Here is a 17824-nt window from a genome sequence, read left to right as displayed (position 1 = left end):
CAATTTGGCCTACATAGGTCCGTCCGCACGAACAAGGAATTTCTTAGCTTAATTCTGAAATGCACTTAGTGAGCTTGCTCTGGTGGTTCTTTTCTTTTTTAGTTCTGGTGAGTAAAGGACACACTTTTTTCAGTTTGCATGGCGCCGAAAAAACAACGCGGATTCTGTACCTCTCCGCAACCTTCTTAATGTTGTGCGAAAGACATTGGAAATATGGCATGACAAATGGTGGCTTGGTTTCCGAACGTTGTTCCTTACTATCGGGAGATTTTACCGAATGGCACACAGCACAGGTGCAACAGCTTTTATGTTCAAAAGTCTGGAATTTGCATTGGGTCCGCGATCGCTCTTGTGCTGTGTGACATTTTCATGGCATTTTTAGAGAGACGCTTAGAAAAAGAGCTTTTAAAGCACCCTGTTTTACTTGTGTTTCGTTACGTCGACGGCTTTTCTAGTTATTTTAGACAAGGATTTAACTATGACCTTGACAGTGGTGTCACTAACATTCTTAACGCCTTCTCCTCTGAGGTGCAAGGTCTGGCTTTTACTCAAGAATTGACAAGGGACAACCGCATCCAGTCTTTAGAACTAAATTTGCACTTCACAGATGGCCATGTGTGCTGGTCATATAGCCCACGGACAAACAAACGTTTACTGACTTTTAAGAGTGCTCACTCCAAGATAGTGAAACATGACTTTATAATGTCTAGCTGTCCATCTGCCTTCAAGAGGTCCTGTTCCCACAACATGTCGTCTAGTTCTGTGTGTCAAGTCAAACGCCTTCTTTCAGCTGGGTACCCCCAATTTCTAATCCTCATCACCTGCGAAAGCCTGATTCAAAGGCTAACATCTCCCGATAGGAAGGAACAACGCTCGGAACCCAAGCCACATTTTATCATGCCATTTTTCCACTGCCTTTCACACAACAATAAGAAGGTTGCGGAGAGGTACGGGATCCGCGTTCTTTTTTCGGTGCCATGTAAACTGAATAAAGTGTGTCCTTTACTCACCAGAAAAAAGAATAAGAACCATCAGAGCAAGTTCACTAAGTGCATTTCAGAATTAATCTACGAAATTCCTTTTTCGCGTGGACTGACCAAATGACTAGGCCAAACTGGCCGATGTTTTAATGAGCTTGCTCTGGAGCACAGGCGGTCCCTACGCACCGGCACGGGCAGCAATCTTCCACTGCACTGTAGGAGATGCGATACTAAGAACTGGCATCCTTATCTGGAAAAGAAAATTCCTTTCAAAAGCGAAATCAAAAACCGAAAGATAAGTTATCGAGGCGTTCTACATCTCAAAAAAGGGTGACACCCGTGTTAGCTCGCTTTCGAATACTCTATCAAGAAAAGAGATTGATTTCTTAGATGGTCATATCCGGGCTTTCCGGGAGTCCTGATCACATGTGGCTCTCTTGATACTGTCGTCACCCTGCGCTCGCTGTTCTTTTTTGCTCTTTCTCTCTCGTTTTTTTTTTTTTGCTGCGCATGTGTCTTCAATTAGGTTAGCTCCCTTCGACGCTGAAGGCGACGGCTGCTCAAATTCATAAAAAAAAAAGAAGTGAGGGGTGCTTTGCTTCGCTCCCTGCCGACAGGGCCAGACCAGTGGCCTCAGGCAACACCCTCTAAATACTTTCTTCAGGCCTCTCCAGGCCCTCCTTTCCACACGCGCTACGTCACGCCAAGTGTCCGGTCAGGCTGCTCACCAAGCGCGGCTCCGCTCCGCTCGGTTGTCTCCCTCGATGTGCTCGCGCTTGCCCGGGCAAGCACAGACACGAACGCAGTCTTGCAGTGAGCGTCTAGCTGCTGCTTGAGTCTTTCAGCCTGGCGTTGGGTGCATTTCCGTTCGCTCCTCGCACGGCTGTGTCTGTTTCGTGTGGCCGTTTCTTGTGTGGCGTGCGTACCTGTGCTAGCGCACGAATGGGAAACTGATTGCCTGCCGTGTAGCGAGTGCAACTTCGTGAAACATGGGCCGGTGCTGTGTTCCCGGGTGCCGCGGGAACTACCAGAATGGTCCCAAAGTACGTGTTTATTGCTTCCCAAGAGACGAAGTACGAAGAAAAGCCTGGTTGCGAGCCATTCCACGGAAGGATTTCACACCTACAGAGCATTCGAGGGTAAGACTCTGAAATATTGCTTAATAGGCGCTGGTAATTATCTTAGTTGTGAGCTGTCGCTCCCGGAAAGGCATGCTGTCTTTGTAGGCAATGATATCACTTCTTACACTTATGTATGAATTGTCCAGGAAGCATTTAGTTCTGTGGATGTGCATAAGGCTTGTGTAAAAGCTGTGTAAATATGTAAAAGCTGTTCACTATTCAGACTCTTTTTACTTAGTGTTTTAGGCAATGGAGAGTCATGGCGAATGGCCTTGCTTCATTTTCTCGTGCAGGTGTGTGAACTGCACTTCCACGCAGGCGACTTCATTACGACGTTGTCACACCAAGATGAACTGACAGGGAAAATAATAGAGGTGAAGCGTGACAGGCTACAGTTGAAGATTGATGCTGCGCCTTCTGTTTTTCCAAACTGCCCAAAATACTTGTCCTCAACGCCTGGACGGAGTGAATCGCCAGAGACGAAAAAAGCAAGAAGGGAAAACGCTGCTTTGCAGGAGGCTATGAGGAAGTCACTTCAGTCTAATGAGCTTGAACAGAAAAGAAACAAAGTTTCATCTTACGAGGAGTTCAAATCTAAGTTGCCTGGAATCTGCAACACGAAATTCTGGACCGTTTCTGTCGATGAGCAGTGCGTTAGGTTCCTTCTCATCGAGAATGATCCTTCACCTAATGTGAAATGCGCCTTGGTAGTTCTCCCTGATCTGTCACTTTCTGTTTTCTTGAATGGAGTGAAGCTTCTGTCGCTTCCTTCAGGCAGGATTCTGCCAGCTCAAGTATGCGACACCTCCAGCCTGTCCTTGCTGCTAGAAGAACTCGAGATAGGCTTGCATAATATACCTGAGGTGACGAAAGAGTCGAAACATACTAAAGTATTGCAGTTTGTCGGTTCACTGCTTGCAGACCTCATTGAGGACAGTGATACGACGAAAGAACAGTCTTCTTTGCTGAAATTTCTGGTTGAGCAGATAGAGCTTCTCCTCGCGAAACAGCATGTGTATAGCGCAGAGCTGCTGGTATTCGCCAGTATTTTGAATTCAATTTCTCCTCACGCATATCACTTCACAAGAGCTGCATCAAGAATCATTCTGCCCCATCCTTCCACACTGCGCCGTGTTTGCTCAAATTACAAAGCTGACCCTCTTGTGGAGCAAAATCAACCGCACTGTCTCTCCTACATCCGAGAACGAGTCAAATCAATGAAAGACCACGAGAAGACAGTGACCCTGATGATCGATGAGATCCACATAAAACCATACTTCGACTACAAAGGGGGCACAATAGTAGGATCGTCGGTTCATTCAACGGAACCAGCAACAACAGCCCATGTGTTCATGGTACAATCACTCCTTTCTGCAAACAAGGACGTCATTCACATATTACCTGTGAGCAAACTGAGCGCAGAAATTTTGCACGAGCATGCTAAGAACATAATCATTAATGTTGAGAAAATGGGGCTCAAAATTATCGCTGTGATAACGGACAACAATGCTCTGAACCGCAAGATGATGTCGTTATTTGCTACAAGTCCTCAGGTGAGCATTGTCTATCCCCATCCAGCCGATAACGCTCGCCCTCTTTTCTACGTGGTCGATCCTGTGCATCTCTTGAAGTGCATTAGGAACAATTGGATTAACCAGAAAAACCCTGGAACATGCCTCTATTTCCCTGAAATGGACTTGAGTGGAGCAATGCCCGAAGGGCCTCCTCGTATGAAAGCTGCTTCTTTCGCAGCTGTGCGGCAGCTTTATTCTTCAGAGAAGACGTCGCTTGTGAAGGCTGCTTACAGACTGAACGCAAAAGCCGTGAATCCAACCTCAATGGAGCGGCAAAATGTAAAGCTCGCTCTCGACGTCATTAATCAGTTTGTTTCAAATGCCCTCAGGACACATGGTTCCGCGTTCAAGATTCCTCAAGCTGAGTCGACTGCTCTTTTCATTGACGTTATCCTCACATGGTGGCAAATAGTCAATGTTAAGACCCCTTGCAAAGGCCAGAGGCTAAGGGACAGCATGCAAGACCCTGTAAGGTCTGTTGATGACACACAGTTAGCTTTCCTGAGCGGCGTTGTGGACTGGTTGGACGCTTGGGCAAGAATAAACATCACCAGTGGCTCGCTGACGAAAGAGACTCACAGTGCTTTGCGACTGACATGCTATTCTCTGGTAGAACTCTCGCGCTACTGCTTAGAAGAACTTCACTTCAAGTACGTACTGCTGGGCAAATTTCAGACGGATGCGCTAGAAGACCGGTTCGGCCGTTACCGCCAGCTGGCAGGATCACAGTACCACATTTCCGTGCGTCAGCTCTACGAATGTGAGAAGAAGCTTCGTCTTCAAAAACTTTTGACATTTCCACGCGAGGAAACAGAGTTTGAAGACGTAAGTGAGGATCTTGTCCCATGCAACTTTTCTGTGGCTGTCAGCGACGACGATATTACACACGCCCACTCTGACATGGATGCTATTGTCTACATTGCAGGATACGCTGCTCATGCTGCTTTAAAGAAGCTTTCATGTTCTGCTTGCTTCAGCACATTGGTGATTGAAAATCGAGAGATCGAAGCGGAAAATACTGCCATGATAGCTAACCTGTCGAGAGGAGGGCTGAAGTTTCCCCAGCCATGCACAGTTCACATGGTACTGATGACTAAACTAGTTGCAGAGAAGTTGTCTTTTGGAGCAACCGCGGAAGATTTTCTCTCCTGTAGAAATCAACGTGGTGTCGTGATTTCACAGACGATTTCCCTCCTGGACGAACACGACATTGAGACATGTGAAAATGGCCACACTGCACAAACTCTCCTGCGCTTGGTAGTACGCGTTGCAACCAACGTTGTTCTAAACAACTTTTGCAAACTAAGAAATGATGCCATACAAGACAATGCGCAGCAGAAGGCCGCAGCCCGGAAAGCAGCAACGCTTAAGAAGAAGTAAGTTTTATTCCCAAGCAATAAAAATGCTTTGCGCACACTTCATTGCTGGTGTCTCGTCGTTTTTTATTGTAAGGGTCAGATTAGCTGTACAAATACTCAACAGCGCAACATTATTGTGAGTGTCATTATTGCTGTGTGTGAAAGCTTTAAGCAAAACACAATACAGAATAAAACTAACACAATGCGCAGTAGACGGTGTTTTTTTTTTCAATGTTCACGAACTTCTACTTTAACAACTAGATATACGCATGTGCGGTCTGTGCGGATGGATTTTACCGCACGGCAGACATCATGTACGTGATAGAACCTAATAATTAGATGATTAATTGAAATTAACTAATCAATTTTTTATTATAATGACCAATAATGCGAAATTGGCGGCCGTATGCTAAATTGTTTATTATAAAAAACTGTATTAGCAGCTCGAACTTTCTTGACAATAAGGTGTTCTGCAATAAAAAAAATATATAAAGCAGATAAAATGATAGCCTAAGGCGCGCACAAACTAGCGAATTTCTTTTCTGCAGCAACGACAAAAATGAAAATGAAGGAATCACTTATAAGGCAGCTACGTACGGCAGTACCCGAATAGTGCAGACGGGCGCGGCGCGCTGAAATCGCGGAGCGCGGGGCCTGCACGGTCCCTTGGCGTGACGTCACGCGGCCGGTGGAGAGGCCTTAGCATTGAGAGGGTGTTGCCTCAGGGCCACTACCACGAGTCGAACATGCCCTGTCCAAGAGGGTTAGGGGTGGGATGAGTACCTTTGCGGGGGGGGGGGGGGGGGCGGAACGAAATTGATTCCTAAGCGTTCCATTCCCGGCATTCCCCTCCTCTCTGCATTCTCCGCGTTGTCTGGTCTCCGGCTACCCTTTGAGGCGAACAAAGGATATATATCAAGTACCACGTGACACTACGCTTGCAGAGTAAAAAAAAGGTAGGGGTGGGGGCGAAGGGCATCTTCCTTTCCATTTCTGGCGGCAGCGTGCTGCGTTTCAGAAGTACAGCAACTTGTTTTTTTTTTTCTTGGGGGCGCTTTTGTGTCCAACAGATCAGAGACGGTTTCTGTTGCGCTGGCGCAGTGTTTGGGGAAGAGGGGGGGGGGGAGTTATGTACGTGTCTCTCTCCTGAAAGGGCAGCGCATGAGGGCGAAGAGGAAAGTGGTCCCATCCACACTGTCGTCTTCTCTCGCGGTCCGCCGTGCGCATTTGATCTGTGGCCGTGCCATTTGCCCATCCCTACTAATGTGACCGTTTCGTCCGCAGTCCGGTCCGTGGCATTTACAACCCAGATACCAAAGCACCAGTGGCTTGAAGACAGTTTGACAACGCGTCAGACGGCATGGACATCCCCTACTCAGCCTTCAGTTTTTACTGGCGCCCACGCGGCCTGCCGGTTGTTTCTTGTTATTCACGGTCACCATTAGCGTTGTGTTGCACAGGGGACGCCAACCAAACTTGTCATCTGGTTCAGCACCTGTCAGTATGGAACGAGCTCCTTTGGCAATGCGGTCTGGAGCTCCGCGAATCACCTAACCATCTGGGTCGACTGTGCCTCGTAGCGGTCGGCTCTCGACAAAGGCCTGCCGGTAGACAACAGTACGTGCGGTGGTGCCAGGCTGTAGTGTTTACACTCCACCTGATGGCCGTGCACCGGTGCGTCGCAGAAGTCCACATCACCGAGTCCCTGCTGGAGTCCGACTGCCTGGGGTTCGTGAATGCCCTGGGTATCTCTTCGTCGGAGCTCCGCAGGCTCGTCGTGTGCTTGGTGCCTGGCCACAGCAGGGCGTTCAGAGACCTGTTTCTCGGAGGCGTGATCGCTACCATGACGGAGCTGGAAGAGTTTGCGTACCACGACCGGTCGTCTACGCCCGACGTCGCGCTGCGACTCTTCGATCTGGTCCGCCTTTCGACTCGCCTACGAAGTCTCGACCTTTCAGCCACGGCCTCTTTCCATCCCCACCTGTCGGCGGAGTTTGTCGACGCTCTCACGAAAAATTCATCGATCAAGGAGCTGTCCCTGAGCACCAAGGTGATGGAGCGAGCTGAGACACGCACGCGGGAGGCGATGGCCGACTACTTGCGCCGCAACAAGATACTGAGGAAGCTGGTGTTCGCGGCACCTTTCGAAAACCAGGTCCACGCCGCCGAGCTGAGGTCACTCGTTGAGCCGCTGTTCGACAATGAGACGCTGGAGGAACTGCACCTGTCCATCAGCGCTCCCTCTGCTGAATGTGTACACGTGATCGCAGAGTTAGTCGCGCGTAACAAAAGCCTGATCGTGCTGTGCGTGAGGAGCAGTCCTGGGGATAAGAGTTGCCGTTGCCCGTGTATTGCTGAGCAACGGCCCGCCAGCCGATGTAAGGAGGAATTCAACCGAACCGCCTCTGGTCAACAAGCTGATACAGTGCCGCATCCGAGAGTTCATCAGTCTGAAGACTCTTCGTGGGCGAGGGCGTTTGCTGGCAACCGAACTCTTCTGGAACTCGCGCTGGACATGTCACGACTGAGGTCGGCTGAGTGCGAGGCCTTCTTACGTGCGTTGGCTGCAAGCGGAACGCTGAGGAAAGTGTGCCTGGTGAGTCTGCCAATGAAGCGGCTGACAAAACTGCTGCAAGTCGTTCGTGACGCCGGCCCGACTCTACCAAGGGTCCACGTCGGGAATCTTCGAGTCTCCGCCAACGAAGTGGAAGCTCTCAGAGAGTTTGAGATCAGCATCAGCAAAGCACTCCCCGTAGCCCCATTGCAGGTCACCCACGTGCGGCTTACGGTGGACTCTGACCTCACGGCGCACGGGCTGCTTGCGCGGTACCTAGCAGGAACCAGGACACTTCGCAGGCTGGAGCTCGTCGGCGACGACCATGCAGAGCGCGTTGGCCACATAGACGTCGCGCTAGTCCGAGCTCTCGAGTCTAACAAAACCGTCCGGAGGCTCGAGCTGACCAATCTGTCGTTCTCCGCCGAAGCCCTGGAACACCTCGCGATCGCCGTACGCCGCAGCAAGAGCATCTGCGAGTTTGTCTTCTTCCCAGCGGAGCCTGAATCGGTGCATTCCTTTGTGGTTTTCCTGTCTGTGGACTTCTGCGAGAATCACACCCTCGTTTGGGTGGACTTTCCAGTGGACTCAGACATGGGCTTCGAGCGGTTCCACATCGCGGACGTGGTTCGACGCAACGCGATGCTAGTTGCGAGGGCGGCGCGCTTCGTGACCGGTGCTTCCCAGAAACGCTGCTGCGCGGTGGCGTTCGAACCCGTGGCCAAAAGCCCTGCACTCGTGGAGGCGGTGCGCAGGTTGTCGCCCAACGAGAGGGACGCCGAGGCGATGGTCCGAGCAGCGCAAAGAGGCATGTGGGACATGGAGGGCTTCATGAGGACAGCGGGCGTCGTCAAAGAGCGCCTAGTCTGCAGAAAGAGAAGCGACGGACGCCTTCAGCTGGATGACTTGGACGCGGACTGCCTGCGCCTGATCCGTGAGTGCCTGACGCTGGCCGACATCGCGGCTGTGTCACCAGATGATCACTTTTCAATTCCGGGCCTCCACGTGTGACGTCACGACCCTCTGGACCAATCCGCATTTTCTCGGCACGTAAACTACGACGCCGGGGTCTCCGCTGAACGAAACCCGCGCAACGCTTTCGCGTGTCGGTGTTGTTAGAAGGCTCACCACCGGTCTGACGGCCACGGCAAGAGGAAGAAGTTCTGCATCGATCAGAGCAGTCATGAATCAGCCCTGGGCTTGCGTGCTTACTTGTGTGTCCCTCGATCTGGCCTACTTTTCGCAGTGTTCCCACGCCTGAGAGGTGAGACATACGCAGTCTGCGGAGTTTGTAGTCTGTGGTTTGGACATTATAGTGCATCAGTGAAAGCAGAAGCAAGTCTGCGTACGATGTGTGCACGGCTATACTAGACTGCAGTTGTATATATATAGTTTGAAAACTAAACATTTTGAGAGATTTGCGTGTCTGGTTGGGTTTGAAGACTTAATAAACTGCAATATCCAACCAAAAATTTTAACTTTAACCCAACGTTTCGAAGCCCACTCGGCTCCTTCATCAGGGGTGACTGAGGGCAGTAGCTAGCGTCTTTTAAGTATGGAGAGGGGGGGGGGGGGGGGTGAATAGAACGACAGCTGTGTCGCGAAAGGCGCGGGGGAGTGGGAGGGAGTTTAGGCTGTTAGTCACGCTGGTGTATATATAGTGTATAGTATGGATTGTATATAGTGCCTTTTTTCCACCGTGAAGCGGCGATGTTCATCAATAACACGAGGTACGCCACTACGTCGATATATTCTTGGAACCAATTAGAAGCATTGCCCGTTAACCTCTGATTTTGAAAAAGTGAGATCAATTTGGTCGTGTTGTATGCGGTCGAGTCTAAATAAAAAGCGTTTCATGTTTCGTCAAGTGCCTGGCATCTTTATTTCCTAATATCGCCAACTTTTTCAAAATGACGTTGCAACACGTTGCAGCGTGTACCGCGGTCTGCAATAATGAGAGGGGAGACCCACTAGAAATACATGACACCGTGACAGACCATGTTAGGACTTATCAGTATGCAGGCGTATGACTGAATAAAGGAAAAAAAATATCTGGAAGCACACGGCATGAATCTGAAGGATAAAGGAAAAAGGTATTCAGACATTACGAAGGATGAGCACTATGGAACTATGATAGGTCTGAGACGGTTAGGGGGGTATGGAAGGGAATGATGGTACCAGGCCTGACATCTGGAAATGCAGTCCTGTGCATGAAATGAGAAATCCAGTCAAGTCTAGAAGTCGGACCAATAAATGCAGCAAGGCCAGCCTTGGGACCACATATGGGACCACTCCGACTGAGGGAGTCCAGGGAGATATGGGCTGGGCCTCGTTCGACGTTCGAAAGGCAATCAGCAAACAGAAAAATGATCAGAGACTAACCCAAATGGAGGAAACAAAGTGGACAAAAAGGGTGTACATGTATGTACATGAAAAGTATTGACACGAAATGGACGGAGAACTCGAAAGCTAAGAACAAAGTACTTATAGGCGAGGAATAGGGCTCAGCAAAATACTCTAGTGTGAAAGTGGAGGTAAAGGAGACTGAAAGAAAGAATGCAGAAAAAATTGGCGCTAAGTGTACATTGGACACGCAAACATATCCGTATCGAAAAAAGCGAAACAAGCGGCTACATATCATATGTTCACAATTTGTTACTAATCAGTGAGGAACTTTTGCCATATTCTTGAATTTCGGTTGACGGTGTCCCTTTCGTGACGAGGCCTGGTGAATATCCAGGATTCGTGTGCGCGATTTTGGCGATTGCGGAGAGCGGATTCGCAAGTTTTAGCTCCTGCAAATAGCTATCGAGCGTAGCTTTGTCTAAAATGCCGTCAAAGCGACGACAGCCTACATGGCAGGACGCGAGGACAATAAGGGGAAGTGCCGATATATGGGACCCGGTCTGCATAGCATGTGCAGAAGGCAGTCGGCAGCAGCCGTCGGCGTCGACTGGGGACAACAACTCTGGTTGTTTTGATTAGTTCAAGTAATGTCCGAAAGTATCTTGAGCTAAACCGATGTAAAATTATATTCTGGTGACATAAGAGAGAGCCGATACAATTAGCGGAAAGCGCCGGCATCCTACGCGAAGCGTTTCTCAAGCAGGCGATATAGCATCATCGGCGCTTATTGCAGTGTTATCGTGGTGTGTAAATGAGTAAAAGTGCAATTTGATAGCATGAGTACGTATAATTTAAGATAACGATAACCCACCTGCCGTTCTATGCCAAAAAAACGAGCAGTACTGTTTGCGCTCAGCCATGTAAACAACCTCAGCGCGGGGCTGCAGTTGCCGTAATCGTCGCACTGAGGGGGGGGGGGGGTGCACAATGCGCACGCACAGCAAAATGCTGTACTATTATTTCGAAGCACTCATTTAGACGGCGGCGACTATTCATCGGTGCGGGCAGTGGAAGCATTCGAGTAGCGTAGAGTTTTGCAAGCGGCTTGGTTCCTGCAAAAGGGTTCTATGAGTCGAAGGAAGTGTATGTTCGACTTACAAACGCGTACATGCTGCACGGAAGTCGCACTCGGCACTTTTCTCTGCTTATTTCGTGTCTCACGGTTACTGTAGTGCACCTTTTGATAATTTGAGTTTAATTATCGGGCGATTAATAGCGGACAAGTACTTGGTAGCTAGCTACAAAACGCCGCGGCTTTTACGGCGCACATCGGCGAAGGCATGCACGGCACGTGCCGCTTTTCAGATACGGGAGCACTTGGCTGCTCATAAGAGACCACGCTCATAACATACGAGCAGCATGCTTCTAAGCGTAAATAATAAAGCAGGGGTCCATCGATTTCTGTTTCCTCAACAATCGAAAAGTGGGCGCCACGAGCAAGTCCGCTTTCCCGGGGATCACTCAGCTCGCGTACCAAGTTGAACGCTTCCCAAAAGAGAACACGGAAAATGCATTTCATTTCACTAGGCTAAAAGAAAAAACTTTTCAAGCGACCGCTGTCTACGGAGTGCATGCAAGCACCTCAACAACTCGCAGCAGACAACGCGTGGCGTGTATGCGCTCGTGACATCAGCGATCAGAGGTTGCCAGACGAGCAAGCAGTTCGCAAAAGAAACGAAAAAAAAATCGTTTTAAAAATATTTTCCGCACAGAATCAACTGAAAATTGGGGGAGTTGTAATTTAACCTGTTGGGAATTAAAATTCGATAAGCAGGGTATGCGTGAAAATAGGGTGTCATGGCCGCTTTAAGCAACATATATGCACGAAATAAAAAGCACACACACACACACACACACACACACACACACACACACACACACACACACACACACACATATATATATATATATATATATATATATATATATATATATATATATATATATATATATATATATATATATATATATATATATATATATATATATAGAGAGAGAGAGAGAGAGAGAGAGAGAGAGAGAGAGAGAAGGAGGGGGGGGAAGAAGTATACCCTTCGTTTAAGGAGACATTTTTATTTTACTCGACGTTTCTATCGGAGACCGATCTTTTTCAAGTGATTTGCTTCATTGGTGTCTCTCCTTATCCATAGGGATCACACCCAGAGCAGGAGGGAGAAAAGACAATACAGAAATAGTAAAAATATAAAAACCAAAAAGCAGAAAAGAGGAGCTGCAGTGCATGCCACAGGAGGCTGGGGAGAAGAAAATAAAAAAAAAAGAAAAGAGAGCCAGTGCTCTTATCTTGGCCGGAAGGTCGCAGGGCGAAAGAATCTTGACCCAACCACAAAGGAAAGAGTCAAACAACCGACAAGCAGCTTTTTTTCTTTTTCCTCGGGAGATACTGCGCCCCTTGCTGGTATAGCCCCAGCAGCTGGGCATCGCACCAGCAAAAAGAAAAAAACAACCAACGGCAGGAAGGGGAAGGGGGAAGTATGGGAGGCAGCCAAAGGAGTGTTGTCAGTGTGAGCGACCTTAGCTCATAGATTAGCCAGAAGTGTGAGATGGTAAACAAAAATATATAATAAAAATAAAAAAACAGAAGGGAATTTGTGGCATTCGCAGGACCGAAGAATGAATTGAATGCCAGACGGAAATAACTAGCCGAAATGGACATGCAAAAGGGGTATGAACTCGGACTATGCAGTCAGTGGTGGTTCTTTGTCTATTAGGGTTGGAATTTCTGTTGGTCTCTGCCATCGAAAGAGATGATACGGTGCCGTGGTTTTCGTTGATGCCATTTCGCACTGTGTTAAACTTGAAAATAAAGTACGATTCTCGTTGTTCGCGCTCCCGAATGTTTTTAAAGCCACTCTGTAATATTGTTACTTTAAGTTTATCAAACTCATGGCCTTTCTCGCGGAGATGTCTCGAAAGAGGGAGGCTTGGGAGAAATTGACCATGTGAGCGGAGGTTATTAAATCTTAATCAGAAGGAATTTTCTGTTTGTCCGATGTATTGCATTTGACGTCTGCCCCACTCGAGCGTGTAAACAACATTACTGGAATCGCAATTTAAATCTTCTCGGATAACGTGTTTGAAATATGAATGGGTACTTTTAGCCAGTGCTGTGGTTTGCGTGTGTTTGCAATGTTGGCGTCGGTTCTTTCCGCACGGTGTGCAACCCACCGGCCTCAGTTTATTAACCGTTGAGTGCACAAGGTGGTTTTGTAAATTTTTTGGCCTCCTGTATTTTACCTTGGGGACCAATGGAACAATTTTGGAGAGCTCCTCACCTTATTCCATGATATTGAAGAGTTTTTAAGGATTTTATTAATATTCGTGAGGTTGTCTGTGAACGTCAGTACTAAATTAGAGCGATGCGGTTTTGGCAGGGATTCCGCCTTGATGTGATTAAGATTAGTAAGTTCCGCCCTTTTAATGGCACCATTGATGATAGAGGACGGGTAGCGCTGTTTCTTCGCGCATACGATTAGCATTTTTTTTTAAATCTTCCGATCGAGAGCAATTGCGTTTGAATCGGATAGCCTGTGCGTATGGAACTGAGGTTTTGCAGTGGCATGGGTGGCAACTGTTGAAATGAAGATACTTTGTTCTGTCTGTCGTTTTTTTATAAACGCTACTGATTAATGCACCACCTTCCAAACGAACCAAAACACCAAGTTAATTCTATTAATTGAGTAGGATTGTCTGTGAAAGAGGTATTTCAGTATATGTTGCCAAATGAGGTGGTAAACTGAATTAGTTCTTCCTCTGTATCTGTCCAAATTATGAATATGTCATCAAGAAAACGTTTGGAAAAAGCCGGTTTTGTTTGGATATGAGGAAGAAAAGTCTGATTCAATTTTGTTCAAAAATATGTTGGCCTAATTTGGTACCATTTTTGTGTCCATTGCCATACCACTCGTTTGAAGATAATATGAGTTGTTGATTTCGAAAGAGTTAAGTTTAAGGACCAAGTTTGCAAGTGTCTCCGTTAATTTAATGAGAGTTTTCGCAATCACCTTCTGGTGTTCAGAGGAGGGGTTTGATGATAGTTTCTTATAGAATTTTTAGTCGTTGAGTTGACGGTTGCCCCCCTGAATATAATCATCTTCGTCCAAAATGACTATACCTCCACCCTTGTCGGTGGGCTTAATGACGATGTCGGTTCGTTTACTAAGTGAGTCTAAGGCGTTACGTTGTTTTTTGTGAGGTTTGGTGGGGCCAGATTTTCGTGTCCCGAAGGCCTGCAGCATGTCCTTTTGTACCGCTATAATATACAGGTCTATATATTTATCCCTGCCAGTTTTGGGTGTTTCCACTGTTCCTGAGGTTTGGGGCACCAAGGATTATTTTGGTTTGGTTTGTCGAAAAAAAATATTCCCGTAGTCTATAGTGTTCGGGAAAAGTCATCCAGATCCTTGAGTAATTGGTATTCATTATACTGGCCATTACTTGGGCAGAATTTTAGGCCGCGTGATGAAAAGGACTTTTCAACGGGGGTGAGTTTTGAGCTTGATTAGCTGATTATATTTTACAGAAGGTGTGGCTCTCCATGTGTTCGGTCTAGTGTGGTTGTATGTTTGTTTACCATTTCGTTGTTATTGCAGGGTGAGGATATGTGGGTTGTTAGTTGCAATAGCATTGTGCGCTCTATACCTCCCTACACAACATTGTCATCACGAGTGAATTTTTTAAGTTTCTTCGTCCAAATTTGCTTAAGTTTTCGTCTTGTTCTACTTTTTTTTTCTATTCTATATTTTCTATATTTTTCTGTATTTTTTATATTCCTTCTATATTTATATTCATTCTATTTATATTCATGTATGACGGCTGAACACCCCTGTACCACCCCCCCCCCCTTATGTAATGTCCCTGCCGGGACCCTTAAGGGTTAATAAATGGTGATGATGATGATAGCAGAAAGACCTCAAGCTCATTTGTCTTGGATGCTGAGAGTACCATGTTGTGACGCGCCCGCCTCTCCTCGAGTGTTACTGATGCTAACTCCTGTTCAAACTGCACAATTGTTATTTTCAGAAGGTTTAAGGAAGTCTTAAGTGCTTCTTTGCTCCCTGCTTTTCGATGGGATTCTGAGAGGTTACTCATGGATGGGGATAGGGATACGAGAAGTCCTCTCGGTACCCTTTCTGATCTAAGATATATTTGAAGAGGTTTTATGTGGAGCTGGTGCCTGATTATCTTGTCAATAATTTTTCTTAATTTTAAAAAGTCCTAGAGCGTGTGGCATTAGCAGGAGGGGAAATGGTGGGAGCGTGAGCCTGGTCACCCTGTCAATTTTGCTTTAACTTCAGCCGTTGGGCTGAGCCACAGCGCCTTCTGAGGTCGCACGCTTTTTTCGGCGTGGCGACCTCGTCCCCGAAGTTCTGCACGGTCACGGAAGCTTGTTGAGAGCCCAGTGGTGGTACTGTTGGAGTTGACATGGGAACCCTCCCTGATCCGAGGCTCGTCGGAGTGGTAACCGGTGACGTATCGCCCTGCACAGGAGGTTTCGGGCGGCTTGGTGTTGAGCACAGGGTCCTGGTTGTAGTGCATGTCTGGTGCCGGAACCCTGGATGGTTTGGTGGCGCCTGGATACACGGCGCAGTGCGGTGATCTGTGTGATGGCGTTGGTAGCAGTGCTTGGTAAGTGGTCGTGTGTCTGGCGTAGCTTGATATTCTTGAGGCGTTTTTCGGGCGACACTTAGTTCTGACGGCGGTTTTGCAATCCAGGTGTCCGTTGGTTGTCGATTAACTGCTGTGCTTCCGCAATGGTCGGAAGATCGGCTGTTGCGGGTGCACTGGCCCCTTCATTGGTTTTGCATGTTACCTCAAAAAAGCTGACAGCTATTCGGGTACTGTGCTCCATGGTGGCCCGGTGGATCTTCTCTGTTGACGGGTGATCTTGCTATGAGGCCAAATATTGCCGGCGAGCACTGAGGATAAGGTGGAAGATAATCCAGGCGAGCAACGATACTCCCCCGAAACTTGGGTGCACGCCGTCAGCAGCTAGGACTCTGGTCGCGGGGAATGCCTCCAGGGAGTGAAAGATGTGGGACACATTTTGGTTCTGAGCGCACGTCCCTTTATTGTGCATGTGAGCTGATGTTGAATCGTGCCAACGAGTGGTCATTCTCCATGTCTGCAGCTAGGGAGGCAATCAATGATTTGATGAAAGGGCCTCAAGATAAGGCCCCATCAAGCTGTCAACGAGCGCTGCCATAGACACTTTACACTTTGAGCAGTGGCGCTGCAGTCATGGGACAAAAGCCACAGGACGCGACACGGATTATGATGGCTCTTCCCCCCCCCCCCCCCCCCGCCTCGCAGCAAGAACGTGTCCAACGGGACGCGACCAACTCTTGGAGGGCTTTGACCTTTCCAGTATTCTCGAAATCCCCTGCTGTCCGCTGGGTAGCGACCCTACTTGTGACTCACCCCATTCTCTGCCGCTGTGCGGAGGGCAGAAAAAAAAAAGCTCAATGGACATTCTTTTTCGCGAACCCAGGTGCGGCAAACAATGCATTGCGCTGCGAACTTCACTCCGTGATTGCACACTTGCCGGCACTTGCTGCCCGTCAGAAATCAAGGCGTATATACAACTTAATGAAACATTAAGTTAATATTAGACTGAACTGACTTGAACTGGCTGTTAAGGAAAGGAAATGGCGCAGCATCTGTCTCACATATCGGAGGACACTTGAACCGCGTCGTAAGGAAAGGGATAAAGGAGGGAGTGAAAGAAGAAAGGAAGAAAAAGGTGCTGTAGTGGAGGGCTCCGGAATAATTTCGACCACCTGGGGATCTTTAACGTGCACTGACATCGCACAGCAAACGGGCGCCTTAGCGTTTCGCCTCCATCGAAACGCGGCCTCCGCGGTCGGGCTCGAACTCGGGAACTCCGGATCAGTAGCCGAGCACGCTATCCACTGAGCCACCGCGGCGGGTGACCCTAAGTTCATATTAGATATTTTGCGTAATTAAAATTACCTAGTTAATTGAATGGAATATAATATACACTGTGAGGAGCGTCACACAACCAGATACAAAAATGTAGTTAGACACATTCATATCCGGTGCGATGGTTGCTTTTTCATTATTGGCTCAAGTTACGCGAAACACAAGTAATGTAATAAATTGCTTTCATAACCAACTTAGTGTATAAAAACACACTTTTCAAGGTTTTCTGGGAATTGTTTAGCATTAATCTAAGTATCAATTTTATTTGGCAATAACATAATAATAATTTGCAGTATCAGTTTTCCCCACCTTGCTACACCTTACTCAGAATAAGGGGTTTGCTTACATGGGGTAACGGGGCGCATGCCGAAGACATTTTTATTCCTTTCTTGACATTAGACGTACTGCTGTAAGTCATAAGCTGCCACTTTCTAAACCATTGTTTCTTACAGAAAAGGGCTTTATTTATAGTTCCATCCTCCAGAGTATATATATTCAAGAACATCACTGTCCACTACGTTCCAGATTCTTCCTTTCACTTTGCAGTCCGAAATAAGAATCACGTTTTTAAACATTAGCAAACATTATAATTCGGAGTAATTACCGACATTCCAAAGCACTATCTGCACTGCCTATAGCAGGATACAACTTGAAACGAAATGAGGTTTTTAAAGTTTGACATTATCAAACTACCCAGGTATCGAAATTCCAAAGCTCGTAATTTCTTTCTTGTGATTAGCTTCTTGTTTAGGTAAGAAGAAAAGTTTTAACAACTGTCTACTTTTCTGCCACGCAGGAATTCTGTGCGGTGGTTCTGAATAGGGGCGGTCCTTCACTGCTGACTTGAGATGTATCCGACTATAATAGGAAT

At 47.5% G+C, this 17824-nt stretch overlaps 1 protein-coding gene across 1 annotated transcript; it reads left to right on the top strand.

The window, feature by feature from the left end:
- The first annotated feature begins 6693 nt into the window (after positions 1-6693).
- Positions 6694-8835, top strand: LOC144102219 (uncharacterized). The gene has a single exon (XM_077635530.1). The coding sequence runs from the start codon at positions 6694-6696 to the stop codon at positions 8596-8598; it is 1905 nt and encodes a 634-aa protein (XP_077491656.1). The 3' UTR covers positions 8599-8835.
- Positions 8836-17824: the final 8989 nt, after the last annotated feature.

This window comes from Amblyomma americanum, chromosome 8, assembly GCF_052857255.1.
Source record: "Amblyomma americanum isolate KBUSLIRL-KWMA chromosome 8, ASM5285725v1, whole genome shotgun sequence".
Taxonomy (NCBI): Eukaryota; Metazoa; Arthropoda; class Arachnida; order Ixodida; family Ixodidae; genus Amblyomma; species Amblyomma americanum.
Note: the sequence above shows the minus strand (reverse complement) of the source record. Positions and strands in the feature narration are given on the sequence as shown.